The sequence below is a fragment of the Arvicola amphibius genome, chromosome 9 (assembly GCF_903992535.2).
Source record: "Arvicola amphibius chromosome 9, mArvAmp1.2, whole genome shotgun sequence".
Classification (NCBI taxonomy): Eukaryota; Metazoa; Chordata; class Mammalia; order Rodentia; family Cricetidae; genus Arvicola; species Arvicola amphibius.
This window is the reverse complement of record NC_052055.2, coordinates 93,466,398-93,494,176: the sequence shown is the minus strand read 5'-3', so window position 1 is coordinate 93,494,176 and position 27,779 is coordinate 93,466,398. Positions and strand designations below refer to the sequence as shown.

At 38.7% G+C, this 27,779-nt stretch overlaps 2 protein-coding genes across 9 annotated transcripts in view; one reads left to right on the top strand and one right to left on the bottom strand.

Annotated features, from left to right (window-relative positions):
* The window catches only part of Rev1 (REV1 DNA directed polymerase), a 70,574-nt gene extending 44,268 nt beyond the window's left edge, over positions 1 to 26,306 (top strand). For 5 of the 8 annotated variants that reach the window (XM_038342780.1, XM_038342781.1, XM_038342782.1 and 2 more), the window contains 15 exons: positions 791 to 899; positions 5,948 to 6,076; positions 9,533 to 9,687; positions 13,047 to 13,166; positions 17,676 to 17,896; positions 19,179 to 19,351; positions 21,507 to 21,609; positions 22,358 to 22,523; positions 22,754 to 22,956; positions 23,576 to 23,809; positions 24,252 to 24,372; positions 24,794 to 25,005; positions 25,093 to 25,249; positions 25,411 to 25,513; positions 25,895 to 26,306. In XM_038342780.1, coding sequence (XP_038198708.1) covers positions 791 to 899; positions 5,948 to 6,076; positions 9,533 to 9,687; positions 13,047 to 13,166; positions 17,676 to 17,896; positions 19,179 to 19,351; positions 21,507 to 21,609; positions 22,358 to 22,523; positions 22,754 to 22,956; positions 23,576 to 23,809; positions 24,252 to 24,372; positions 24,794 to 25,005; positions 25,093 to 25,249; positions 25,411 to 25,513; positions 25,895 to 26,006 — 2,318 coding nt within the window. In that variant the 3' untranslated portion in view covers positions 26,007 to 26,306. Of the gene's footprint in view, positions 1 to 790; positions 900 to 5,257; positions 5,308 to 5,362; positions 5,489 to 5,947; positions 6,077 to 9,532; positions 9,688 to 13,046; positions 13,167 to 17,675; positions 17,897 to 19,178; positions 19,352 to 21,506; positions 21,610 to 22,357; positions 22,524 to 22,753; positions 22,957 to 23,575; positions 23,810 to 24,251; positions 24,373 to 24,793; positions 25,006 to 25,092; positions 25,250 to 25,410; positions 25,514 to 25,894 lie in introns of those variants that run through there. The other 3 variants (XM_038342785.1, XM_038342783.1, XM_038342787.1) reach the window with 3 other exon arrangements.
* Positions 26,307 to 27,162: 856 nt separating this feature from the next.
* Positions 27,163 to 27,779, bottom strand: part of Eif5b (eukaryotic translation initiation factor 5B) — a 57,402-nt gene continuing 56,785 nt past the window's right edge. The window contains exon 24 of the mRNA XM_038342788.2: positions 27,163 to 27,575. Within this exon, the coding sequence (XP_038198716.1) occupies positions 27,468 to 27,575 (108 nt within the window). The 3' untranslated portion in view covers positions 27,163 to 27,467. The remainder of the gene's footprint in view (positions 27,576 to 27,779) is intronic.

The following is a 27,779-nucleotide window of genomic DNA, read 5'->3' as shown; positions in this document are numbered from 1 at the left end:
GAACCATCTTTATAGTATATGAAGATATATTTACATAATATACGTATTACTTATGTACGTGTATGTCTATGTATGTCATATATAGATAAGATAATTTGGTTACACTGGCTTAATTTCTGAATTTGAGGAACAAGAAACCAAAGTTTCTAAAAAAGGATTACTAAGTTATTGCTTAATCACATGGCTGGCAGAAATTTTTTTTTTTGTTTGTTTTGTTTTGGTTTTTCGAGACAGGGTTTCTCTGCAGCTTTAGAGCCTGTCCTGGAGCTAGCTCTTGTAGACCAGGATGGTCTCGAACTCACAGAGATCCGCCTGCCTCTGCCTCCCGAGTGCTGGGATTAAAGGCGTGCGCCACCACCACCCGGCGGCTGGCAGAAATTTGATTTCTCTCTGACATAATTAGTTTTAAGTTCTGTAGATAGTTCTCTTAGGAAATAACAAAAACCATTCCAAAATCTTGTATTTTCTGTTAACCTTTTTCCATTACAGTGAGGTACAAAATTCTCCAAAAGCAAGGTTGGGAGTTTATTTCCCTGATCACTTTCACCCTTATCTACCCTGAACGATGTGCTTTACAGGATAACAGGATATTTTACATTTATTAAAACAGAATACTTTGAATTTATTTTACGTTTTATCTGACTGTTGCTGAGGAATATAATGCAAAAAAATAATTTTGATAGTTTTGTACTAAATATAGAAATAATACCAATGCATCTTAAAATAATAGAAAACATTTCTTTAATAAAAATTAAGGAAAATAAATTTTTAACATAATTTTATTTTAAAGCAGATATACCAGATTCATCAGTATGGGAGAATCCAGATTCTACACAAACAAATGGAATTGATTCTGTTTTATCAAAAGCTGAAATTGCTTCTTGTAGTTATGAAGCCAGGTATGTAGAAGCTAAGTGAGTTCTAATTCTCAATGAATAGTTAATTATTTTATATACTTTAAGTCTTGTAAGTCAAGCCTATGATTTCAACATATTAGATATGTATTATGAAGAAATATTTTTAGCATGAGTTCATTTACATTACCATGATAATAATTTTAAATAATGTAATAGTTCCTCATGATAGATCCTGCAATGGAAACAAAAAGAAATTAGGCATTGTCATTTTTATTGTCTTTCAGACATAAAATTAAAAGTTAGATTTTTTTTTTTAACTGGTGTTGACAGACCTTAGTAATTCAGTCTTTCCTTGTTACACGTGAGAAAAATTTCTTATGTTTTAAAACCGACAGTTGCTGGGAGAGATGGCTCTGCAGTTCAGAGCAGTTGTTCTTGCAGAAGACTGAGGTTCAATTTCCGACACCCACATGGTAGTTCACACCTGTCCATAACTCCAGTTCCAGGAAATCCAGTTCTTCTGGTCCTTGTGTGCACAAGGCGCACATGTACACAGGCATACATTCAAGAAAACACACGAAAATAAAATTAAGTTGAAATTTGATTACCTTTTATATCATAAATAATTTCCTTCTATCAGACATTCTCACTTCAGCTTAGTAAGAATGTGTAAATTTGTTACCACTAACTTTTGTGTAGGCAGTTATCTCTCAGTCTGAAACCATAATTATATCTGCCTTTTTAATATGAGAGGAGTACACTCGTGCTCCTTACATGTCAGAAAATTATAGAAGGGCCAGTGAGACAGCTCAGTGGTTAAGGGGCCCCGCAAGTATTATGGCCTAAATTCAATCTCTAGAAATTCATATAAAGAAGAGAAATTGGCTCCTCAGAATTGTCCTCCAGCATCCATAGGCATACCAAGGCTTGTATGCCTACATATACACATCATCTACATAATTGTAATGAATGAAAATTTAAAATTAATAGTTATAAAAGTAGGAGTAATAACTACTCATTAGAGGAATCTTTTTATTTTTCAGTAATTGAACTCAGACACTTTCACCTTTATAATACAGTGAGCACTCATGTATCATTGATATATATTAGAATTTAATACTTGTGGGGAAAGGTGTTAAATTACTTATATTTTTCAGTATTTTTAAGTTTGGGGGTATTTTAGGAAGTCTGATCTGAACATAAAATATTTGAGCTCAACATAGTGTAATTAGTAGTTTTTTAAAATTCTTGTAATTTTATTAAAATGCTATTTTACTAAAATAAATTATTAAAACATACATAAATATAAAGCATGTTCTATTCTTACCTTATTTTATGCTATGTCAAATGTAAACTCACTAAGTTTACTTTTATCATGAACAAAACTGTTTTACTATTGTCAATTGATAATGTGACCAAAAATCTGAAACTTAGCTTTCTAAAGGTAGTAAAGTGAAACAGAGCTGCATTAGGACTGTTGGCAGTGTTCTTCACCTAGGCAGGTCAGGGCTTAGTGTATAGAGTGTATTAAATGGCAACCTGGCAACTAGTAGGCAGACAGTTGTGACAGCGCCCAGGAGTGCATCCTTGCTAGTTGATAAAGGGAGAACTCGGGCCTTTTTTAGGGTCGTGGTCAACACTAGCTACTTCAAAGATGAATGCTGGATGGAAGTCCCAAGGTTTTGTCCCAAGTAGGTGTGGTCTCAATTCTGGTAGCTCTCTGAACTTACTGGTCTTTGTTTGGTGGTATATTTGTATTGACCCACAGGTGGTGACTACCGTGCTGAAGATCAAAATAATAGGGGTTACAGTAGATTAGCACCAAGTAGTTTGTGGCAAGATACATAGTACATGTTTATTTCAGATTCAAGTAAAAAGATGAAAATAAGCTTGAGAACCAAAGCCAAGCAAACCCATGTCTGTACAATCACTTTTTTTTTTTGTCATTTTCTATTTTCTAGAATGCTTTTTACAATGCATGTCTTCAAAACAATTTCTTACCCCTTTTCTTTCTTTCTTTCTTTTTTTTTTTTTTTTAGTTTTCGAGACAGGGTTTCCCTGTAGTTTCTAGAGCCTGTCCTGGAACTAGCTCTTGTAGACCAGGCTGGCCTCGAACTCAGAGATCCGCCTGCCTCTGCCTCCCGAGTGCTGGGATTAAAGGCGTGCGCCACCACCGCCCGGCTCTTACCCCTTTTCTAACCAAATTTAATAATTTTATCATAGAAATGTTTGAGAGTAGAGTTATAGATTATGGAGATGGTCTAGTTGTATGCAGTGATGAACTTGACATAGACAGTAGTGAAGTTACAAAGAATGAAATGTGAGTAGAGGGTGGACATCCCTTGACACTGGAATGTGTCTATAGAGATTACTGGACGCACTATAGAGAGTATACAGTGGTAAGAGATGGTAATTCTAACAGGTGGGAAGCAGGCAGGAAAAGGAGTTCAGTGTCATTTTCTGCTACATTCAAGGATGTACATTCTCTATCAATACATTCTCTATATCTCAAATATACCCCTCTAAAGTGAAAAGGAATTTTTAATATGCTTTTATAGGAACCTTTTACTGTTACTTAATGATATAGATTTATGATATGTAGTATATTGAATGAACATTAATAGTGACTTGGTGCTTTTTGCTTTTTATATTGTTTAATCCCACCCTAAAGAGTTTTGTCTATTCTGGGTGGTGGTGGCTCACGCACTTGGAAGGCACAAACAGTCAGATCTCTGTCAGTTCGAGGCCAGCCTGTCTACAAGAGCTTGGCAGGCACCAAAGCTACACAGAGAAACCCTGTCACGAAAAACAAAAAGAAAAAAAAAATTATCTTAGTGAAGCATATTGCAGTAAGAATGTGTGCTGTGTACTTTAAAATGGGACATTTTATTTTGTAGCACATATTTAAAAATGCAGCTTTGATAACTTACTCTGTATGGATTTTAGTTAGGAGGAACACAGGAATCATTCTGTTAAAGTCAAACCACTTCAGGGCTTGTTTGTTTTATGATATAGAGTATCATTGTATAGATAGCTCAGCTGGTCTGGAACTTTTTCTGTATCCCAGCTTGCCCTCAAAATCCTCTTGCTTCTGCCACCACGTAAGTGCTGCAGTTTCACTGTGCATTATGACACCTGGCAGACGTCTTTTGTGATTGTCCTTATTAGTTTATTTTCTGTGAAATAAATCCTGATTTTCTAACATACATCTACTTACGGAAAATGTATTTTTCCCTTAGTTATGGGAAGACTTTCTGGGTTTGTTTTGTTTGTTCAGAACTTCATTATGGTGTCCAGTGGCCTTAGACTTTCTGCTATGATGGGAGATGTAACTCAGTTGGAAGAATGCTTGCCCAGCATGCACAAGGCCCTGGGTTAGATCCTTAAACAGCAAAACCTGTGTGTGGTGGCAGCACCTACACTTCTCCAACACTTGAAAGATGGAAGCAAGTGGATCAGAATGTCCATCCTCAGCTACACATAGAATATTTCCTTTGTGAAAGTTGCTTGAATACCTAAGTAGAAATAGCATATATTTCTAAGTAATATCTTTGAAATTTTTTTATATATTGAAATTTTAAAAAAGAAATAAAAAAGAACATTTGTAGGATCATTGTAACATGTGCCTTTAAGACTGGGTTTTTTTAATTTGAATATTAAACTTACATATTTTATAACTATTTTACCAAAATTTTACCCTTTTTCAAAGCTAAACTTTAGGGAAAAAAATTTCTAATGTTCCCGTATACTTATCTAAACTATTGTATTGGTACTTCTCCATGTATGGATAAGCATTGGTTTATTAAGGCCTGCTGACTAACTCAGGTCATTCTGAGTAGATGCAAGGACATGCTCACAAAGCATCTTGAGGTCTGTTTGTGGGACACACCTAGCACCTTACAGAATGCTTGATGATGTAACTGCATGTAGCTAGCTTTTTCAGCTGCCTTTACTGTCACGTCATGGCTTCCTTTCCTAACATTGTTTGCTTCTTACTAGATACTCTGCCCATTTGACACTTAATACTGGAATAGTTCATTACTTTTGTTTACATGAAAAAGTGCTTGTAGCTTTGTATTTGCCTCTGAATTAACTTGAGAGGTTTCTTAATTCTTTGTAGTTCTCAGTGGCGGTCTGAAGGTTAGAGTAGTAACAGAAGACTGCTTTTTCACTTGATCCTAGGCAAGAGGCCGAGATAATTGTATCTGTTTCTTAAGCAGTCATACCTCCAATTAAGTCCATACTTGGTGAATATTACTGAATGGATGTATGGAATAACCATGATCATTCTATGTAATATTGTGTAATCTGGTGAAACATTGCTTTATTTTGCTTGTGTTTTTACTGTGATATTTTTTTTTGATTCTTTACAGAGTGATAAAATGGAATTTTACTAATTATGTATAATTCCATAATTGTAGTTTTATGCTGAATGCTCCAAATATCAAAGGTAATGTGGGGCATTGAGACACACAGTAGATTTAAAATTTACCATTTTCAATTAGGTCCCTCAAAGTTCTGGAACCCTGGCTCCTGCCCAGAGTGATGTCCTACCATACAATGCTGTTGGCATCTCAACCACTGCGGAGCCACTTGAGGAGCATTGGAATTGGTCAATTGGGAATTGGGTGGTAATAGGATGAGTACATTTTGTCTGTTTGTCACATAGCACTGTTTTGTGTAGTTCTTTCGTTCATATTCTTTGTCTTTGGGGGATGAGCCCTGGCTAAACTGTGCCACATGTTAGAAGAAGAAAAGCATTTTGACAGCACATTCCTGCTCTGTGGTGGTTGTGATATCACCAGCATATGGCATGCTGGCATCTCTGCAAAGGGGCCAGAGGTCAAGTTTTAGAAGTGTTTATAGACAAAAGATATGTCATTTACTGTAGTAAGACAATTGTATTGTTTTCTGTTGGGGGGACAACAGACTTGTAAATTATCCTAATGCCTATTGTTAACCCCTAACGAGAGGGGGAGTTATATGGAAATTGTATATTAGTGGCATGGGGAAATCAAACATACTTGCTATTTGGTTGTCAGCTTAAGACTTCCTGATGTAATCTCTACTGTATTTTCTTTTCTTTTTAGACAATTTGGCATTAAGAACGGAATGTTTTTTGGGCATGCTAAACAGTTATGTCCTAACCTGCAAGCTGTTCCATATGATTTTCATGCATACAAAGAAGTTGCCCAAGCAATGTATGAAACATTGGCAAGGTATTGTGTACAATATTCTCATGTTCATTGCTTTTTCTCCTTTGATTGACTCCTAAAAGAGTCCAGTTTTCTTTAGCATTTTGAGAGTCACTGGGTTTTTGTCTTTCCTGTGATCCTTTTCTCCATCTGCTAATTTGATAACTGTCTTTCTTTATGAAGCTTCAGTATTGGAAGTTTAGTCTCCAGGAAAAATTTACATTCCATTAGTGTTCAAGTGCTTTTGATTATGAGGTGAAGTCTGTATATGGACGTGATTTTCTTTCCCATGAAACCAGATAAACGAAGAATTTGGGTATTTTGTTGTTGTTTTTGTTTCACTTGGTTTTTCTCTTTAATTACATTTGAATTATAATTTGCTTAAAATTAGAATTTACAGAATGAGGTATAATAGGTTGCACTGTATCCCAGAATTTCAATACCAGTAAGGTTAATGGAGGAAAGCCTCTGAATTGTAACTGAATAAATTTAAAACTAATGAGCCAATGACAGAGAAGTATTTAAAAATCTTTTTTCATCTTAAATTTTTTTCTTTTCTTTCTTTTTTATTGATTTTTATTGAGCTCTACATTTTCTCTGCTTCCCTCCCTGCCTCTCCCCTCCCTTTCAGCCTTCTCCCAATTTACTCAGGAGATCTTGTCTTTTTTTACTTCCCATGTAGATTAGATCCATGCATGTCTCTCTTAGGGTCCTCATTGTTGTCTAGGTCCTCTGGGATTGTGATTTGTGGGCTGGTTTTCTTTGCTTTATGTTTAAAAAGCACTTATGAGTGAGTACATGTGATAATTGTCTTTCTGGGTCTGGGTTATCTCACTCAAAATAATGTTTTCTAGCTCCATCCATTTGACTGCAAAATTCAAGATGTCATTATTTTTTTTCTGCTGTATAGTACTCCATTGTGTAAATGTACCACATTTTCCTTATCCATTCTTCGGTCAAGGGGCATTTAGGTTGTTTCCAGGTTCTGGCTATGACAACGCTGCTATGAACATAGTTGAGCACATATCCTTGTGGCACAAATGAGCATCCTTTGGATATATATTCAAAAGTGGTATTACTGGGTCTTGAGGAAGGTTGTTTCCTAATTTTCTGAGAAATCACCATACTGTTATCCAAAGGGGCTGTACCAGTTTGCATTCCCACCAGCAATGCAGAAGTGTTCCCTTTTCCCCACAACCTCTCCAGCATAAGTTGTCATCAGTGTTTTTGATCTTGGCCATTCTTACAGGTGTAAGATGAAATCTCAGAGTTGTTTTGATTTGCATTTCTCTGATGACTAAGGATGTTGAGCATTTCCTTAAGTGCCTTTCAGCCATTTTAGATTCCTCTGTTGAGAATTCTCTAAGTCTGTACTCCATTTTTTTTAATGGATTATTTCTTTTGATGACCAAAGTGAAGATCTTTTTCCATTCTGTAGGCTGTCGTTTTGTCTTGTTGACCGTGTCCTTTGCTTTATAGAAGCTTTTCAGTTTCAGGAGGTCCCATTTACTGTTTTTCTCAGTGTCTGTGCTACTGGGGTTATATTTAGGAATTTGTTTCCTGTGCCAGTGCATTCAAGTGTACTTCCCACTTTCACTTTTATGAGGTTCAGTGTGGCTGGCTTTATGTTGAGGTCTTTGATCCATTTGGACTCGAGTTTTGTGTATGGTTCATTTTAAAAGTTTTAAGCATATCAAAAAAAAATTTTTATAAAAGTAAGTCTCTGGTAATTGTTTTACAATGGTTGGTTAGTTAGCTTGAGGAAAAAAGGATTTCTTTTTTGGTGTAGGCTTTTAAGATACTAAGACAGTATTAAAAAGAATAAAAATAATCTAGTAGCATATACATGCTCTAAAGTCAGTCATATAGTTTCTGTGTAAAGGGCTGGAAGAGGTAGGTCTTTCTCACAAGTACTTAACTCTGTAAATTGAAAAAGTCTTAAGTGATGTAAATCCCCAACTCAGGCCTGCTCTGGTGAAAGTGTAAGGACATTGTCCAAAAGCCCTACCGACACCCTTAAGACACAAGAGTGAGCACACCCCTGCCTCTGGCTTCACTTCTGATCGCCCGCCCCCCATTGAAAGTAGACTGTTTCTCATATATATCCTGTTTACTGTTTCCCCTCCCTCTACACACCCCATTCCTCTTCAGTCCACTTATCTGTGGATCCGTTCCCCTTCCGTCCCTCGTTAGAAAAGTATAGGCTTCTAGGAGATAACAAACAGCAAACTTAAAATACAATAAGGCAAACAAAAAACATTCCGTCGAAATTGGATAAGGGAAACCAACAGTAGGAAAAGAGCCTAAGAGCATGCACGAGGATCGGATCGGAGACCTAGTTGTTTACACACTTGGGAGTCTTATAAAAATTCTAAACTGAAAACTGTAATATATATGCAGAGATCCTGGTGCAGACCCACTCATGTAGGCCTGCCTTTTTGTTTGTGTTTGTTTGTTAAGCTTTATTCTGAACACCATTAACCTGTGTGTTGATGTAGCTGCGTGATTCTGCTAGTCTCACCAAAAGAAAAATTCCAGTCCCTGCCTTTGTGGAAGCTGTTTTAATAATGGAGAAAAAAATGTATAAGGAAAGATTTCCGTTACCTATCATTCACAACTATTCTTAATTCAAGTGCAGTATTTTTAGCGTTACCATGTTTTAATTGTGTTAAATGCTGTTCAGAAGCTGAGGGCATTGATAGCATCTAAAGGAGGGCTGGGAATAGGTTAATAGAGGTGCTGCTGTTTTCTCAGTTACACTTTAGTGGAGTAGGTTGTACCCGGGGACTGAATAATTGAGAGAGCTAGGGCCAGTTCTACTTTCAGTGTGTGAACACTTTAGTTGGATGTTTCTGTTCTCAGAAAAACAAACTCATTGTCTTTATTTTAAAAATAAAAACAAAAAAAAACACTAAAACCTTTTAAATTAGTCTGAGTAGCATTTGTTTATTGGATGAGTAAATATGGTTTATAACCTACCAAAAGGTGTGTATTAAGTGGATTGAGATAGTGATTTTGAGACCTCTTCAGCTATCTCTGGTGATTCTGTTCCATGGTTCCTTTGTCCTATAGCATCTCAGGGATTTTATTAGGTATTAGATACTTAATGGTGGTATTTTGCTTTTAGCTAAACAGTAGTTCTTGAACTGATGTGTGTAAACTTCTGTTCGTAAAGGTTTCTGATAAGCCATGTTTGAAATTTTCTTAGATATTTTGGTACCTGTGATCCATTAACCGCTTTGTAGCTATTCGTGTATACAAGAGAATTTCTGCTGTTACAGTTTTAGTATGAAATTGGAATACTAATTAACTTTGTAGTCAAAAGTTAGATAACTAAATAGTGGCCCTTTGGATGCATTATTAAAGATTAAAAGTATGCTTTTGTTGTTTTTCAGTAAAAACGCCTTGTCATTTTTGTTAACGTTTAATGTCTTCCAGAGCAGACCTTAGGTACTCATTGTCTTTGCTTTGTATTGATAGCTACACACACAGCATTGAAGCCGTCAGTTGTGATGAAGCCTTAATGGACATTACTGACATCCTTGCAGAGACTAAACTTACTCCTGATGAATTTGCAACTGCCCTCCGAATGGAAATCAAAGACAAGACTAAATGTGCTGCCTCTGTTGGAATTGGTTAGTATCTGACTTGTTATGTACCTGTTTTTACTCATTTTGGGATAGCCCTTAATTTAAAGGAATTTTAATAACTACTATGTGTTGCAGTTTTTTTTTTTTTTACCTTTTAGCATTGCTTACAGACGTGCAATAACTTAAAATTGTTGGAAATGGAAGTAAAGTGTTAGTAGTAGAATATTTTTTCATTAAGGGAGTTAGAATCACTCTTGGTTTTCAAGAAAGGAGAGTTAGATTAACTTTCAATTCTTGTTTTCCTCAAATTTGAACAGAAACTATACCTTAAAAACAGGTTCATGACATAGAACTTGAAGTTCAGCTTTAGTCTTCTCTTCCCGTTGCTTTCCTGGTATCACATGCTCTCTGCATTGTAGACTCTACTTCCTCTTCTCTCCATTCTGCCTTTCGTTTATTCAGCTGTTGCCACCATCTGTCCTCCTTATGTTGACTTTATGCTGTACCATTTAGAGTTGAAAAGCATAGACTTTCTGTGTCACCTTTTCCTACCTATCTCTGCCTGTTTCAAACTGTCTACCAGGAAACCCTGTCTTACCATGTTCTCAGGTAGAACGCTTCACACTCTGTCCTGCAGACTTGAAAAATAGTTAATAAAGCTTTCTAAGCATGCTGTTGTTTCCAGCTGATTCCAACATTCTCATTCATAAACCCTTTTCCCTTAAGTTCTTGTCTTTTGAATCAATAGGATTTAGATTGGTAACTCAGTGACATCATAGATAGGTTAATCCTACGTTAACTTGAGGCAGGGGAGAATATAGACCAGCCTGAAATCATGGTGAGACCATGTCTCAAGATGGGGGTTTGGGAGAGAAAGGACCAGTGGTTTACGTTTTTAGAGATGGCGTGACAGACATGCTGCTGAAGCGCTGGGGACTACTAGAGTGCTCACAAAGCAGAAGAAAGAAAAACTTTGGAGAACTGGGCTGAGCACTCAGCACCCACTTACTTATCCTTGGTACTGCTAACCAATTAAGTCTCTTCATTCACCACTGCCCACTATAGAAAGAAACTTCTTTGACCAAGCTTGAGAGTAGCAAAAATAATTTGTGTGTGTAAATATAAATATTTGTGACAGGTAGTTTGACAATATGCCCATTTAGCAAAAGAATACTGGGTATGTATAGTCTCCTCTCCACCCTGGTCTGTGGCCTACCCAGCTATGGGATTTATAAAGATTTAAAATCCTGTCCTGTGGAACAGGCATCACATGTAATCAGAGAGCAGTGTTTGACCCCTGTAGCATTCATTCCCAGTATTGCACCAAGCGAGTACATCTTCCAGCAATATTTTTAAGATGTGAAACATCACAGAATACTGAAAATTAAAATAGATGAATACATTGCCATTATTCATACACGTGTACTGTCTGGCCTCCCAGACTCCCTACTGTTGGCCTACAAGTCCCTGTCAGCCTTTCTTCTCCTACCATCCTCTGTACTTCAGTGTCAGACACAGTTGTAATTCCTTGTTTTTAATCATACTTCTAATCTACAAGTGATTGTGTAATATATTTTCAGTTCAAGAATGGAATTCAAACCAAAATGCCATTTGTTAATTCACTCCTGTCTTTGGCTCTCTCACCCTAAATTTACCACTTTGAGCATTTTGGTATGGCTTTCCTGAACTTGAACTTCTTACAAGAGCCAATATATATATATATATATTTAGAGAGAGAGAGAGAGGAGAGAGAGAGAGAGACTAGGAAAATATGTTATTACATGATTCTTTCATATGTTGTTAATGCAGTACTTCCCTGGTATCTTGGTATTTTATTCATGGAAAAGCTTACCTGAGACTGTACACATAGTCAAACTTCAGCCCCCAACAGCCCTTCTCTGTAGGCCTATGCCCTCTGCTGTTTATGGTGCCTGACCATATCTCTGCCATCATTTTCTTTTTTTTCCCTAACATAGATTATTTGAGGGATTTCACATCCTGTACTCAGATAACACTCACTTCCAATCCTCCCAGGTCTTCCCCAGTTTGTGTTGTGTTGCCTGTAGACCCACTGGAATATGGTCAATCTCCCAGTAGCCAGCCCTTTAAGGAAGTCAGACTTGCCCTGTATAACCCCTGCCAGATCCCCTCAGTTGTGGAGAGCTACACTTCAACATCCTTGTCACAGTTTTATCGAAGAGTTCTTTGATGGTTTCCTTTCTAGGCCGTCACTTTAGGGTGGTGAGGTGCGGGTAGGGGTTGTCCCTGTTTTCTCAACTGTGAGTCTTCGGTCATGGATGGCACTGCACAAGTAGCTCCCTTGCGCTTTACATTCAGCAGGGGTACAGATCATGGGCTTCTGGCATCAGCACTTGCCATTGACTCAGCAGTACAGATCATGGACACCATCATAGCCTTCTGAAGCAACATGGCCTTCAGGGCAGCACGGGCCAGGTACACCAACCAATATGGTGCTGGTGGTGGCAGCTGCCCAAACCACAGATATCCGAATAGCCTCCAGTGACAACCCAGGTCTGGACTTGAACATGGTCCCCAGCTGCTGCAGAACCAGGAACCCAGAAATAGCTCTCATAGGCAGCACAGACTACAGACTCAACATGACCTCAGGCAGCCTCCAAGGCCACCCACATCAACATGGCCTGCGACTGTGTAGATATGTTTCCCATGTTACCATCGAGGGCCACGCAGTTGTCCATGAGGACGCCCGTGGTCTGTGCCACCATATGAAGCCATATTGATGTCCGTGGGCCATGTTTCTATCACAGTTTTCATTTCTGGCTTTCAGCTCCACTTTGAAGACCTTAAAAGCCTTCTCTTACATCAGTGTTTGCTTTGGGGGTTTTGTTTCCATTGTGTGTTAACCTGTTTCTTCCAGGGGTTGGAGATTTAACTGGATTTTATTTTAGCTTTAGTTTTTCTTTAAGTCTGCCACACTTCTGAGTGGGAGGGGATTTGAGGCAGGGTAGCCTCACTGTAGCCCATACTGGCTTCAGATTCATAACCAGTGGGCTGATTAAGCCTCCTGATTATTAAAATTATTTACATGAGTCACCACACCCAGCCTAGCCCTCCTCCTGTAAGATCAGGGCTGTTTTCTCTGAGCTGCATGAGGAATAAACATTGAAGTAATACTTGCTTTAAAATAAAGGAAAACCTCTATTCAGCAACCTATTGGCCAAATCCTAGGATATTAAATGAAACTACTAAGTATATACATTGTTTAAATTTATCAAAACTGAATTAGTTTTCATCATTTTAAGATGGGTGAATGACAATCTTTTTATGAAATTTTATATTTGTCTTTTTATGTGTCCCTCTTTATGAAATTTTAAGAAATAATTTTGGTTATTTCTTGAGCACTTTTTCCTCTTTCAATTTCATAGGTTCTAATATACTTCTTGCTAGAATGGCAACTAGAAAAGCAAAGCCAGATGGACAATACCACCTGCAACCAGACGAAGTAGATGATTTCATCAGAGGTCAGCTCGTTACTAACCTACCAGGTAAGTACAAGTCTTTGACTAAGCATTTGCCTGTGAGAGATCACAGACATTTATAAGCACTTTTCATGCCATCGTTTTAGTTATTGTGGACCTATTTGTTTTCACTGGCAGGGAGCCTTGATAACGTGGTTTCCTCAGGCTATCTGGATCATCCTCCCTCAGGATCCAAGTGCTGCAATGACATGCATGTCTTTCCTCTCTCTTTTAAATAAATTATTAAGGGTAATGAAAAAGAAAACAAAGTACTACATTGAACATCCTATCAATTGATTTATTACATATTTTATCTTTTCACTTAGTGGATTCTCCTTTACAGTTGGTAGGTGGCCACCCTAGCATGCTAGAGGCCCCAGATTCCATCCCCAGCACCACATTCATAAAAGCAAGCTGTTTGCCCAGAGACCCATAATCCAGGCATTCCAGGGGTGGAAACTGGGAGACCAAAGTCCAATATCTTTTGAAGGATTTCTTAAGTAACAACATCAATGATTCTGAGAAATAGTTTTAGGGAAAATATGAAGTTAACTTAGTCTCTTAAAAACATTTATTTTATCATGTCTGTGTTTGTTCATGAACGTGCCTTGGCATATGGAGATAAGAAGACAATTTTGGGGAACCAGTTCTCTCCAACTATGGGTTCTAGGGATTACATCAGGTGTGTCAGGCAAGGGCCTTTTCCCAGTGAACCATCCTCTCACCAGCCCAGCCCCCCCCCCCCGTTTTGTTTTTGTTTTTTGTTTGTTTGTTTGTTTTGTTTGAGACAGGGTTTCACTGTAGTTTTAGAACCTATCCTGGAACTAGCTCTTGTAGACCAGGCTGGCCTCTACTTACAGAGATGCACCACTACTGCCGGGCAGCTTTCGTCATTTAAACCCATAATCCAAATAGTATATTTCTATATTTCTAAGAGGAAAACAAAGGTTTAGAAATGCATTTATCTGTTCTGTGAGATTATGCTTCTGAAATGCAGTTGGAGTACAGTAGTGTGTGTGTGATGCCTTGGCTTTAATTCCCAGCACTTACTTTAAAGATGGATTTTGTTCTATATTGTGTTTATGAATGTGTGTCTGTGTGGGGATGTGTACATGCAGTTGACCATGGAGGCCATAGGTCTTAGATCTCCCTGGTAGTTGTGAGATATGTCCCTTGGGCATTGGGAATCAAACTCAAGTGCTCAGCAAGGGCAATAAGTTTTGTGTTTTGTTTGTTTTTTTTGTTTTTTTTTTTTTTTTTTTTTTACCTTTGTGCTGTCTCTATAGCCCCACCTACCACTGCTTTTAAAAAAGAAAAATTCAGAAGAGAAAAGGGTTCTTGAGCATGGTAGCCTATGTTTGTAATATCAGCACCTGGGAGTTGGAGGCAGGAGGATTAGGAATTCACATCCAGCCTGGGCTGAATGAACTCCTATTTCAACGAAACAAAAGAGATAATGCGGAAGAACATTAAAAATGTAAGGTGGTGCACACCTTTAATCCCAATACTTAGGAGGCAAAGACAGGTGGATTTCTTTTCAAGGCCAGCCAGGGCAACCAGGAATACACAGAGAAACACTCTCTTGAAAAACCAATAAATGATAATAATAATCCCCAAATTTTTGGTCGACTTCTGCATGTCATCCTTGTTCTGAAGATGGCATTTCTTATCCATCCTTTCCCAAAGTATGTTTGAGAAAATATAAAGCATTCTTCGGGAGGCACAGAGAGTGTGTGAGTGCATGTGCCCAAGCATGTGGAGACAGAGGAATATGTCAGGTATCTTAAAACTCTGTATTATTTAAGATAGTCACTCACGGAACCTGAAAAACACTTTGGCTAGGGTAGCTAGCTAGTGAGCTCCTGAGACCCATCCGCCTTGTCTTCTTCCACCACCTTTTCATTGTCTGAGATTATAAGAATACATGTCCATCCTTAGATTTTATTTATTATTTTTAAGTTTTATGTGTCTGATACTTTGCCTGCATGTTTGTATGTTATCACCGGAATACCCGTGCTGCCTGCATAGGTGAGAAAATAGCATTGAGTCCCCTGGAATGGGAGTTGTGGATTTGTGAGCTTTCTTGTGGGTGCTGGAAACCAAACCCCAGTCCTTGAAAGATCAACAAATACTTTTATCTGCTGAGGCATTGCTTCAGCCCTGTGCCTGTTTATATATATTCTCTCTCTCTCTCTCTCTCTCTCTCTCTCTCTCTCTCTCTCTCTATAAAAACACATATATACATATGTATATATATAAACAAGATATGCAAGGGTGTTACACAGAGAAACCTGTCTTGGGGGAAAAAATAATCTGGGTTTTAAGGAAAGATACAAAATATTTTGTTTGGGGTCAAAAAGAAAGATTCTAAGCCAGCACATTCCCCTTTTGTCTTTTCTTTCTTCTTGGTTGGCTGTGCTGTGGTGAGGCCCTGAGCCCTGTTTACTTCTTGTGTAATACAGGTGCCCCTTTTTCTTATGAACGCTGAGGTGCATTGCATTGAATCAGTAACCATTTTAGTCCTGTCTTTGAATATCATTGTCTCCCCACCTCCACTACAAGACCATTTCATTCTACCTGATTAGTTTTCCATATAGAGCAACTTCTTTTCCTCAGATGATGATTCCGTTAGATTAGCTTGATTGTGCTTAACTTAGTGACATTTCAAATATGAGTAGTCACAGATAACTTCTGGAGCAGTGGGTTTCCCACACCATCACATTCACATATACACAGTGCAGGGTTGGTTTTGACTTGGTCTGTAAATAGCACAAGTGGGTGCCAGCATCTTTTCTACTAGGATATAGATCAGCAATCCTAACCTGAGGGTTGCTACCCCTTCGATAAGCTTCTCTTTCCAGAAATATTCTTTATAATTCATAACAGCAAAATTACTGTTACAAAGTAGCAATGAAAACAATTTTATGGTTGGGGTCACCACTACATTAAGAACTCTATTAATGGGTCACAGCATTAGAAGGTTGAGAAACGCTGATAAATATTTTCTTTTTTTTTTTTTTAAATAAAAATTTCTGTGTAGAAGGAAACGTCGGGCTGCGTCCAGCCACCTGGCCGCCGGCTAGCTTTACACCCGAAATAATTACACGGAAACTGTATTCTTTTAAACACTGCCTGGCTCATTATCTGTAGCCTCTTATTGGTTAATTCTCACATCTTTCTTTAACCCATATTTAGTAATCCGTGTAGCACCACGAGGTGTGGCTTACCAAGAGAGATCTTAACCTGCATCCATCTCGGAGAGAAGAATCATGGCGACTCACTATGGCGAATGCCTGAAGTGTCTCCCCAACTCTGCTTCCTTGTTCCCACAATTCTGTTCTGTCTACTCCGCCTACCTAATTTTCTGTCTCTTAAAGGGCCAAGGCAGTATCTTTATTAATAATGAAAGTAACACATAGACACTCCTCCATCATTTCCCCTTTTTCTGTTTAAACAAAAAAGAAAGGCTTTAACTTTAACATAGTAAAGTTACATGTAACAAAAGAGTTATCAAGCAAGAATTACAGTTTTAAAAGAATACAGTTTCCGTGTAATTATTTCGGATGTAAAGCTAGCTGGTGGCCGGGTGGCGGGACGCAGCCCCACCGCTTCCTTCTACATTTCTGCCTCGTCCCCGCCTCCCATTTCCTTCCCTCTCCCCCCAGCTGATAAATATTTTCATGGTTTAAATTTGTCTGACCTCCTTTCATGCCAAAGATGCTTTTAAAGTTTATCAACTCCAGACCAGTGTCTTATTTTACTATCTCTGGGGGTTCTCTTGGAAGGAGCATAACTTGGGTGTTTCCTGCCGTTGGAGACTACTCAGCATAGAAGAAAAAGTTACATAACTACATTCAGCTAAAAGATAGCAGCAGACTTTGCTCTTTTTTGATAATATACAAAAAGCATACAAACGCATGGTTTTCACTGCTAGTAACTGTGGTGCAAAGTCATTTAAATAAGAATTACTGTTTATCTGGGTTACTGTAAACTGCTTTCTCAAATGTGTATTTCTTTTTAACATATTTTGGATGTAGTGTAGGGCAGCAGAGCTCCTGAGTGTTCTGGGTAGCACTGAAACATTGTGTACATTGTATGAGGCCATGGAGACTGTACTCTGGCCCAGCTGTAGGAAGAATAATGTCACCTCTTTAAGGTGGTCAGTTAGCTTTTGATAAATGGGTCTTCCTCCCTTACTATACTACCATTCCTTGCTCAGCAGCCTTTGTCCTCATGTCACTGGTTCCACTTTTGTTCCTTGTGGGCCTGTATCGTCACTTCCCCTACTTCCAGTCCAGAGTAAATGTGTGGAGCCATCATGAATGGTTACAGTCATCACAGTACAGTTCTTACACTGTGCTAGGTAGTATTTGTGTATGTGCATAGACTCGGACCATAAATTCTTAAACAAGAGTCTGTAATCTTGGAACTATTCACAGAATTCTTTTTATATAAAATTTAAGTTTTGTTTCATGCATGCCTAAATAAATGAATGACCAAAATTGTCACCAACTGTCTTTGTTTTCCTTTTCTTAGGAGTTGGACGTTCAATGGAATCTAAGCTAGCATCTTTGGGAATTAAAACTTGTGGAGATTTGCAGTGTATGGCTATGGCAAAACTCCAGAAAGAATTTGGCCCCAAAACAGGTCAGATGCTGTATAGGTTCTGCCGTGGTTTAGATGATAGGCCAGTCAGAACGGAGAAGGAAAGGAAATCTGTGTCAGCTGAGATCAACTATGGAATAAGATTCACCCAGGTAACGCGTCTTTACATGCTCCTCTTTTAACCTCTAAAGCTCTTGATGATTGGTGGTCTCAAAACCTTGGAGACTTGTAGGTAGATCTCCAGTTAAGAAATCGAGGTCTTTGGTGGTGGTGGCACATGCTTTTAATCCCAGCACTTGAGAGGCAGGTGGATCTCCGTGAGTTCTAGGCCAGCCTAGTTTACAAAGCAACTTCCAAGATAGGCAAGGAACCTATCTTGGGGGGAAAAAAGAAATAATCCAGGTCTTAAGGAAAGATACAAAATATTTTGTTTGGGGTCAAAAGTGATTTGAATTGTAAATATTCTCATTACCAATGAAGAGGAAAGGGCCAGACAAATATTTTGAGTTTTAAAATTAGTTAAAAATAGGTCTCCTTTACCTCATTTTCCATCCCCCTAGTGCAGTAGTTCACAATGTTCCTAATGCTGAGACATTTTAATACAGTTAGTTCCTCATACTGTGGTGACCCCCAACTATAAAATTTATTTTTTGTTGCTACTTCATAACTAATTTTGCTACTCTAAAGAATTGTAATGTGTAAATATCTGTTTTCCAGTGGTTTTAGGAGACCCCTGTGAAAGGGCTGTTTAGCCCTCAAAGGGGTCATGACCCACAGGTTGAGAACCATCATGTAGATGGTGGTAGCACAGATGGACTGGAGTGCTTTCCTTAAGAATACATACTTGGAGCCGGGCGGTGGTGGCGCACGCCTTTAATCCCAGCACTCGGGAGGCAGAGGCAGGCGGATCTCTGTGAGTTCGAGACCAGCCTGGTCTACAAGAGCTAGCTCCAGGACAGGCTCTAAAGCTGCAGAGAAACCCTGTCTCGAAAAACCAAAAAATAAAAAATAAAAAAATAAAAAAAAAAAAGAATACATACTTGGATTTAGGTATATCTCTGGAATTCAGTTCTGTAAACACTGCATATCAAGATTTGAAATCTGACAAGCACTGGGTCTTTCTTGTGAACTATCATTTAGGAATCTGATGTAGTGTTGGATTTCACATTTTATCAGGGAATTTAAGAACTGCAAGAGGTCAGTAATAGTATAAAAAAAAGCAAGAAAGGAACTGCCTTAGGAGTACTCAGTACACTGAAAACATGAGCATTTATATTAACACAAATTTCAAGGTATATACACAGTGTTTCTTTTAAACAAATACAATAGGGAAATAAGATATTTAAGATTCAGAGCTAAGATAATTGAGAAGAACTATTGGGTTAAGTAAAATAATATGGAAATGGCTTTTTTCCCCTCTTTGTCTTTGGGTAGCCAAAAGAGGCAGAAGCTTTCCTTCTGAGTCTTTCAGAAGAAATTCAAAGACGACTTGAAGCTGCTGGCATGAAGGGCAAACGTCTTACTTTGAAAATCATGGTACGGAAGCCAGGAGCCCCAGTAGAGACTGCAAAATTTGGAGGCCATGGAATTTGTGATAACATTGCCAGGTAACTTTTTTTTAAACCAAGTTGGTAGTTATATTCTGTGCAAAGTATGTCAAATAAAATAAAATTAGTTTTAAACTTACTAATCCTGATGTTGTTAAATATACTATAGAGCCAGGCCAGCCCATGGTCACTTGACTTAGGTTTAATGCCCTGTTGCAAAATACTAAAGGCTGAGGGATGGGTACTTTTTAAAGAAAAGATTTAGTTCCATTTTTGGCGATTCAAGAGGCTGGCACTATTTTGAACTCTGTTGGCCAATGGCACCACAGTGGCAGGAACATAGGCCAGACAACAGTCACAATGCAAGACAGGAAGCTAGACAGGTCTCAAGGGCGAGGTTTGCTCTGTATAACAACCTTCTCAACTAAGTGTTCATGACAACATCATTTATTTCCTAGAGCAATGATTCAGTCAGCTCCTGTCCTTGTCTCTTTAAGTCCTCTAAATCACTGCCATCATACTGAGTGTAAAGTTTTCAGCATGACTCAGCAGACCACATCCAAATCACAGCTACACTGAGTCCAGCCAGCTGGCAGCCTGTGACTCCTTTTAGGGTCTCCATGCTGTTAACTTGAGTGTAGGAAGGAAAGGACTGCCCATTGTGAGCCAAGGAGGGACTGATGTAGTGTGTGAAAGATTGCAAATATCCCAGATTTCCATGAGTAAATCATTCAGAGAACTAGCATCTCTCTTGAGAAATGAGCATTCTCTCTAAAAACTGTGGAAAGCTTTTCCACCCTGGCTTCTGATGTGTGTCTTAATGCTAGAGTTCATGTGAGGTCTATGACCAACGTGAAATCACTTTTTAGAGTGGATCTTCTATTCAGCATACTGCAGTTCATCTGACAAACCAAGTGATCAGATCTTTAACAATGAAACCATATTTAAGGGTTACATTATTATGTATTACATTAAAGGTTTTCAGTAAAGATTAGCTCATACCAAACATAAGTTGCTAATTGTATTGTGATCTTGTAAAATCTCAAATTTCCACATACACTGTGGAAACAGGCAAAGTCAAACAGCACAATTTATAAAATGTTTACGTATAATGTGTTTGTATTTCACATGGAAATTAAATGCAATGGTAATGGAACATGTCTGTCTGAAGTTGGTTCTTAAGCATTGGTTTTTGTGGGCATGCAAGAGGGATGCAATAACAGGTCCAGTTTACAGTGTGTTTCGGGGAGGAACTGGGAGTGATGTGCGCTTATGCTAAAGAATACCCAATGGCATTAAAGATATTAGGATGAGTTAAAACCATTGCTACCACATAACAGGTCCTTCAAGGTTCCTTACAGATCTAGAGTTTTCCATTTTATGGCTTTTATGCCAGGCTATAACAGTATTTGACGTAGTAGCTACATATATTTTCTTTATGATAAGTTATAACAGTATTTCACATAAGAGTTACGTACTTTTTCTTACACATTTATAAAAGGTCTGAGCGAAAAGTAGAAAGTATTTAAATGTTGGAAATATTCAGTGGTTTTTCTTTAAATATAATGGAGAGTCAAAAACCAGAGGTTTGAGAGAGTTCAGTAGTTAAGAATACATCTTTTTTTAAAAAAATTATGTATATAATATGTGTATATGCATACATGCATACAGGTGCTGTGACAGAAGAGGGTGTCAGATTCACTGAGATTGGAGTTTCAGGTCACTGAATTGACTAATCTAGGTGATGGGAACTGAACTCTAGTCCTTTATAAAAGCAAGTGCTCTTAACTACTGAGCCATTTCGTCAGCCCTCCCTCCCAAGGTCTTTAAAAGCAAAACAGCTGATTAATTTCTCCTGTGATTATTACTTGTGCCTTAGTATAATTTTTTAAAGTAAATTTTGCTTGGCTGCTTACCATGAAGTCTTTATATTAATACTTTATATTAATTAATACTTAAATACTTTATATTAATGTACACTATCTAAAAATTTTTTCCTAAATCAAATTTTGGTTGATCATGTCTCCGTGTCTTGTTTTCAGTATCTGTGTTCTATATAATATGTTTTCTATGCTTGTGGGTGGTGTTACTGGCTTATCATAAGGGCGATCATTTATATAAACCTACTAATTCTTGGCAATGTTTCTGTAACATTTTACTGACTATATATGGAAATACATTTATTTGCTTAGGAAAGTAATTCTAATACTTACAGGACTGTAACTCTGGACCAGGCAACAGATAGTGCAAAAGTAATTGGAAAGGCTACTCTCAACATGTTTCATACAATGAAGCTAAATATCTCAGATATGAGAGGGGTGAGTATAACTTAAGCTTTCTTCCTGTAGTGTAAAGACTGAACTTTCACCTGAGCTTAGTCATGGTGTGGTGCAAGCATGTGTGCAGGTCTTCAGCTTCTTATGGTGCCGTCCAAGGAGGGAGACAGAATTTCTCATCAAGCCTGGTCATTTTGAGTATTATTCAAATCCTGTATTTTATTTTCTTCCCTCCTACCCTCTCCTTCCCCGGCAATGGGCAAGCACCCTTATCTCTGAGCTACTGCCCCAGCTTTACAAAGTTATTAGTGTAGGGAGAGGTCGAACCTCATGCCTTGATTGTGCTGAGTAAGTGCATGTTGAACACTCAGCTACACCAGCCTACCAGTTTCGAAGAAAGATCCTATTTAAAACCCCAGCTGGGGCTGCTGAAATACTTGAGCAGATAAAGGCACTTTGTCCCCAAGCCCAGGTTGTTGTGTGCTCTCTACCTCGCACTGTACCAACCTCCCCTCCAATAAATAAAGCCTTAGCTACCAAAAACCCATGGAATACTGAAATCTGCTTGTTGGGATCTTTCCATGTTAGGGTAGAATCACATACTCTCAGGATAAAGAAAAGCTACTTAAGTCACTCACCCACCAGTCGTTTGTGGGATGACTCATGAATAAGCTGTTTGCATAGTTTCATCTACTCCTTTATTCTAGAAACAGGATCTAGGTGGCATTACTGATTAACTGAGAATTTTGCTTAGTTGGATTTTTACAAAATATTTCTCCTTTCATTCTAGGTTGGGATTCAAGTGAATCAGTTGGTTCCTACTAATCCAAATCCTTCCACATGTTCAAGTCGCCCATCAGTTCAGTCAAGCCTCTTCCCTGGTCTATCACATTCTGTCCATCATCTCTTCCAAGTTCAGAAAGCTAAGAAATCCACAGAAGAGGAACACAAGGAAGGTGGGTAGCCATTAATGTGCAGCTGCTCATTTTTTCCCCCGAACTCCTTTGGGAGTAAGTAGTCTCATTTTAAATCAGAATAGGTCTCTGCCTTCTTTAGAATGCAATTTTACTTTAAACTATGAATCTATAACTGTTTGCAAGGAACAAAGAATCTAGTGATGTGAGAGGGGCTTGTTTTTTCCTCAGATGAGGGTATTTAATTTTTATTTTTATTCCTAAAATTGTAGTGTTTCTGGCTGCTGTGGATCTGGAAGTCTCTTCTGCTTCTAGAGCTTGTACTTTGTTGTCACCCTTTTCTACACATCTGGCAGCCAGTGTCAGTACTGACACCAACAGAGGCGAGTGTTCAAGGAAATGGAATGGTCTGCATTCTCCTGTCACTGGACAGTCGAGACTCAATCTGAGTATAGAGGTTCCATCACCATCCCAGGTATGTTCAGAAACAGTATTATTTTGTAGGTTGGCATACAGTCATCTTTGTGTGTTCCTATACTGTTCTGTCATTCCCCTCCCATTTCTGCAGGTGCCCTTGTTGGCTAGTGAGTCCTGCCTTGTGCTTTGTCACAGGTATCCTACTACCTTTTCTGCTTCTGTTCACATAGAGAAGGAGACAGATACAAATACTGCCTCTGGGTCTAGTGAAAGGTGCAGCTCTCATGCTTGCATTAGATCTCCCTTGATGGTGACAAAGGACTGGCCAAAAGAGCAAGGGATTTTGCTATAAACACTTTTTCATCTTAATGCTTTAAGTATAACTACTTATATCTGGGGAAAATCTCCTTGCTGAAAAGTTGTGGGTTTTTTTGTTCCCTTTCCATGGGTGAGTTCTCACCACAAGGTATTCTGTGAGTATATGTGGACTTCCTTGCATGTGCTACCAGCTTCTAAAGTACACTCAGCTTCAGGCTCTGTGTCACCTCAGGCTTCCGCAGCACTGTCTGTGAAGATAGCCTAGGCAGGGGTAGCTTTTTGAAGACTGATGGTCTTCACTTTCATTGTTTCTCAAATTTCATTTCTGCACATCAGGTTCTCAATTTGGTATTTTACAGATTGATCAGTCTGTTTTAGAAGCACTACCACCTGATCTCCGGGAACAAATACAACAAGTTTATGCTGCTCAACAAGGAGAGCCACGCAGTACTAAGAAGAAAGAACCAGTAAATGGTTGCAGTTCAGGAGTGTTGCCTCATCCTGTTGGCACAGTTCTGTTACAGATACCAGAGTCTCAAGAATCTAATAGTAACACCGGAATCAACGTCATAGCCCTTCCGGCATTTTCTCAGGTAAATTAATGTCAGCGACCCTCTGTCGTGGTTTTCTCGCCTATCTTTAGCTCAGTTCTTACTTTCTCCTCCTCTCTGTCTGTGTGATTCCTGGGGAGCTTGCACTGTGCGTACCCCCAGCTACATACATCTGCAACACTGGTGGCCACTTGACCCTTTTCTAAAGTAGGCAAGTTAGCACCAGAGGGAAGAGAAGTTGGAGGTGTAGTTGCCTAAAGTACCTGGAAGAAACACACATTCTTTCTCTCCTTTATTGACCCATGAAGATCACTAGATCACATAAATAGGGTGGAGATTCACAAAGGAGAGTAACACAGGCTGAGTTCTGATTAAGTTAGCATATAAACTTTTCCTCATTTTCTACGATCTTAAGGATCTATTAAGAGTGATTTCTAAACAGTCTAGCTACCATCCAGAATTAACTTATCTTTTTTCTTTCCAGGTGGACCCTGATGTCTTTGCTGCCCTTCCAGCTGAGCTTCAAAAAGAGCTGAAAACAGCATATGATCAAATACAAAGGCAGGGAGAGGACAGCACTCATCAACAGACAACCATTATGCCTGGTAAGACAGCTGATAAGTCTTAAGACTAGAGCGATGGTATCATCACGTAAGTTCTAACTTCATCCTAGAGAATCTGAAGTGATGGACATTTGGGATACATGTCAAGCTAGTTGTACTTTGAGACTAATTATTTGAAACAGCGTAGTTTGAAAACATGAAATCTCAGCTTCTGGATATGAGTCCCTGAACATTTAAGCCTGAGTACTTGTTGAATTTTTCTTTTAGTCTTCAGGACCAATCCAATACACATACATAGCATGTCCGAGGTCAGGTACTAAGTTGTACAACTGGAAGGAATCGTAGGGCCTAGGCTTAAGTTGCTACATTCCTGGCCTCTTGGTAGTAGGGTGTATTAGAAGGATGGAGAACCCATGGTATTATCTAGATTTCTTATAAGGATCTCATACTTTTTCTCTTTTAGTACCGAAGAATCCTTTACTTCAGCTAAAGCCACCATCAGGGAAAGACAAGCGAAACAAGAAGAAGAACCCCAGTGCTTCTCCCAGAAAGATTCAGAGTCCTTTGAAAAATAAGTTCAGTCCTGTAAAATCTCTGCCAGGGGCCTGTGGGAGTCCCCAGAAGTTAATGGATGGTTTCCTAAAACATGAAGGAATGGTTGCTGAGAGACCCCTGGTAACTGGAAGAACTAAAGACTTAACTTTTATTAGATTGTAATGTACTTGACACTGTCTGAATACAGCATTTTCTTTCTTTCAACAGGAAGAATTGTTAGTTTCCACCTCTGGTGTGCAGAACCCCTCTAATTTGCAGCCCAACCAGACCAACTGTGTTAGACCTGCAGCACCCAACTTAGCTGGAGCTGTTGAGTTCGGTGATGTGAAGACCTTGCTCAAAGAATGGATAACTACTATCTCAGGTTGGTGTGGCCTGTCTAGTAGCTGGTAGTAGTTTCCTGAGTCAAGACATGGACCAAAGTTGTAAGACTTGCTTTTAAATTGTGTGGTGTTACAGTTCACTGCACATTTCTGGAAAGTCAAATACATTGAGGTCCTTATTTGAGGTTTTCCTCTTTCCTAGATCCAATGGAAGAAGATATCCTGCAAGTTGTGAAATACTGTACTGATCTTATAGAGGAAAAAGATTTGGAAAAATTAGATCTAGTTATAAAATACATGAAAAGGTAATTTGTTATATATTTTAACTAAAAAGCTGTTTGAGGGTCTAGAGCAAGTTTTGAGCTTCCTGAATTAATATTATAATTGATTATAGAAGGAAAAATGCTGTATGTTGATAGCTTAGTAACTTAAAAATGTAACAATCACTCCCAAGGTTATTTATATTCAATGCACAAGTTGAACATGAGTGCTGTACCTAGCTCTCCTACCTCAGTCTTTGTGAGTGCTGAGATTATAGGAGTGAGCCACACTGGCTAGTCCAAAATTTGAAATACATTAAAAAGAAAAACAAAAAAGAAACAACCAAGCATGAAGCTAGGTCTGGAGGAAGAGAAAATGTGTATCGGAGTTTTTTCTTTTTAATGACGGTCGTCTTCTCCCTCTAGGCTGATGCAGCAGTCGGTGGAGTCAGTTTGGAACATGGCGTTTGACTTTATTCTTGACAACGTTCAGGTGGTTTTACAACAGACTTATGGAAGCACACTGAAAGTTACCTAAATGTTCCAGAGAGCCTGGTGCTCTCTGCTAGCTGTACCAGCAGTGATGTGAGGTATTTGCAAAGTGCATGATAGTGATGCTCTGAGTTTTTATAATTTTAAATTTCTTTTTAAGCAAGTGTTTTTGTACATTTCTTTTCAGAAAGTGCCAAATTTGTCAGTATTGCATGTAAATAATTGTGTTAATTCTTTTACTTGTAGCATAGATTCTATTTACAAAACGTTTGTTTATAAAGTTTTATGGATTTTTACAGTGAAGTGTTTACAGTTGTTTAATAAAGAACTGTATGTATATTTTGTACAGGCTTTTTTTGTGAATCTTTAAAAAAAAAATCAACTCTGGGATCCAGCAACAATTTGTTATACTTAAAAGGCTGAAAAATCTCCAGGCCAGCCTGCTGCAGGCTGTGTGCAAAATAAATCTTGGCCTGGGATTTATTCCCAATCTCCATGGACACAAGTCCAGATATTAACAAAGTATGTCCCTAGAAAGTGTTGAGAATATTCAATACCTAAAATAAATTTTTCACATACATAACCTCTCTCTTCTCTCCCTCTCTCTCGTTATCTGTATGTTATGACACTTTAAATTCCATTGTAGTGAATACTTAACAGGAGGAAAGGGTTTTTTGTGGCTCATTAGGCCCCTCTCCCCCACGCCCATTCCCCAGGAATAACCGCGTCTAGGTATCGTCATGAGTCTGTTGTGGCAATGCTGAAGCACTGGCCTCCAGTAACTTACTGCCACTTCTTTTTAACAGAAGACAGTGGACTGTGCACTAAAATAAAACAGACCAAAACTAACCTACAAAAAGTGCCCCTCTTAGGGCATTTTAATGGGTGCTGAGAGTGAAAGCTACACTAACATGGAAGCCTAGCAGAGCTTACTGTCTTTATTGGCAGTTTGGAATTGTGATGATTACAGTGACCTCTGATGACCAGTACAGGCAGAAAAAAGCAGTCCGCTATCCTTTACGCCATGGCTGCACACAAAGCAGATAAGGGAACAGCAGACTGCCTAAATCTTTTTAGAAAAATCCCTACTGGCATATGGCAGAAAACCGCTGGAGAGGGGGTGTCACTGTAGAGAGAATACCCATGAAGATATTTCTTACATCAAAAAGGTTCCAAGAATCACAAAATCTGTAGAAACTTGGTTAATCAAATACTGCAGGACTGATTTAATCAGTATAAAATTGAAAGAGATTTAGATTTGTAATAAAAATCCAAATTTGAGGAAGGGCAAACTTTAAAACAGCAGCCAAGTCTTGAGGGAGGATGAGTGCAGGCACGCTGGACTGTGGGGCGGGGAACTGACCACTGTCAAACCAGTGTAAGTTGCTTGGTTTCTCATGGAAAACATTTTATACACCTAAGTCCATCCGTGTCCAAGAGTCTGTTCTGTTGGTAATATCACAGCATAATATTACATTTACTCCAAATTCTGTCCCATATGAGAAAATTAGATGATTTCAAATACTTTCTTCAGCTCCACAATAAGCTGCCAGTCACTCTTCTGCATTTCGTCTCTGAACCAGTCTTTGAGTGCATCGATGGACTGCCGGCTGATCTGCAATAGCCCAGGCACAAACATGGTGAGCCAAAGGTAAGTAAAGTATGCCAATGAAAGCCAGTGGTCCTAGATGTGCTTAAGCAAAGAGAGGGATCCAGTGCTTTCCAGTCTGCTTGAGGGGCCAAACCCACATCTGTGAGCTGAGGCTCTGGAGTCCATCAGTTGCACTGCTCTCTTATCAGAAGTACCATTCCCAAAACC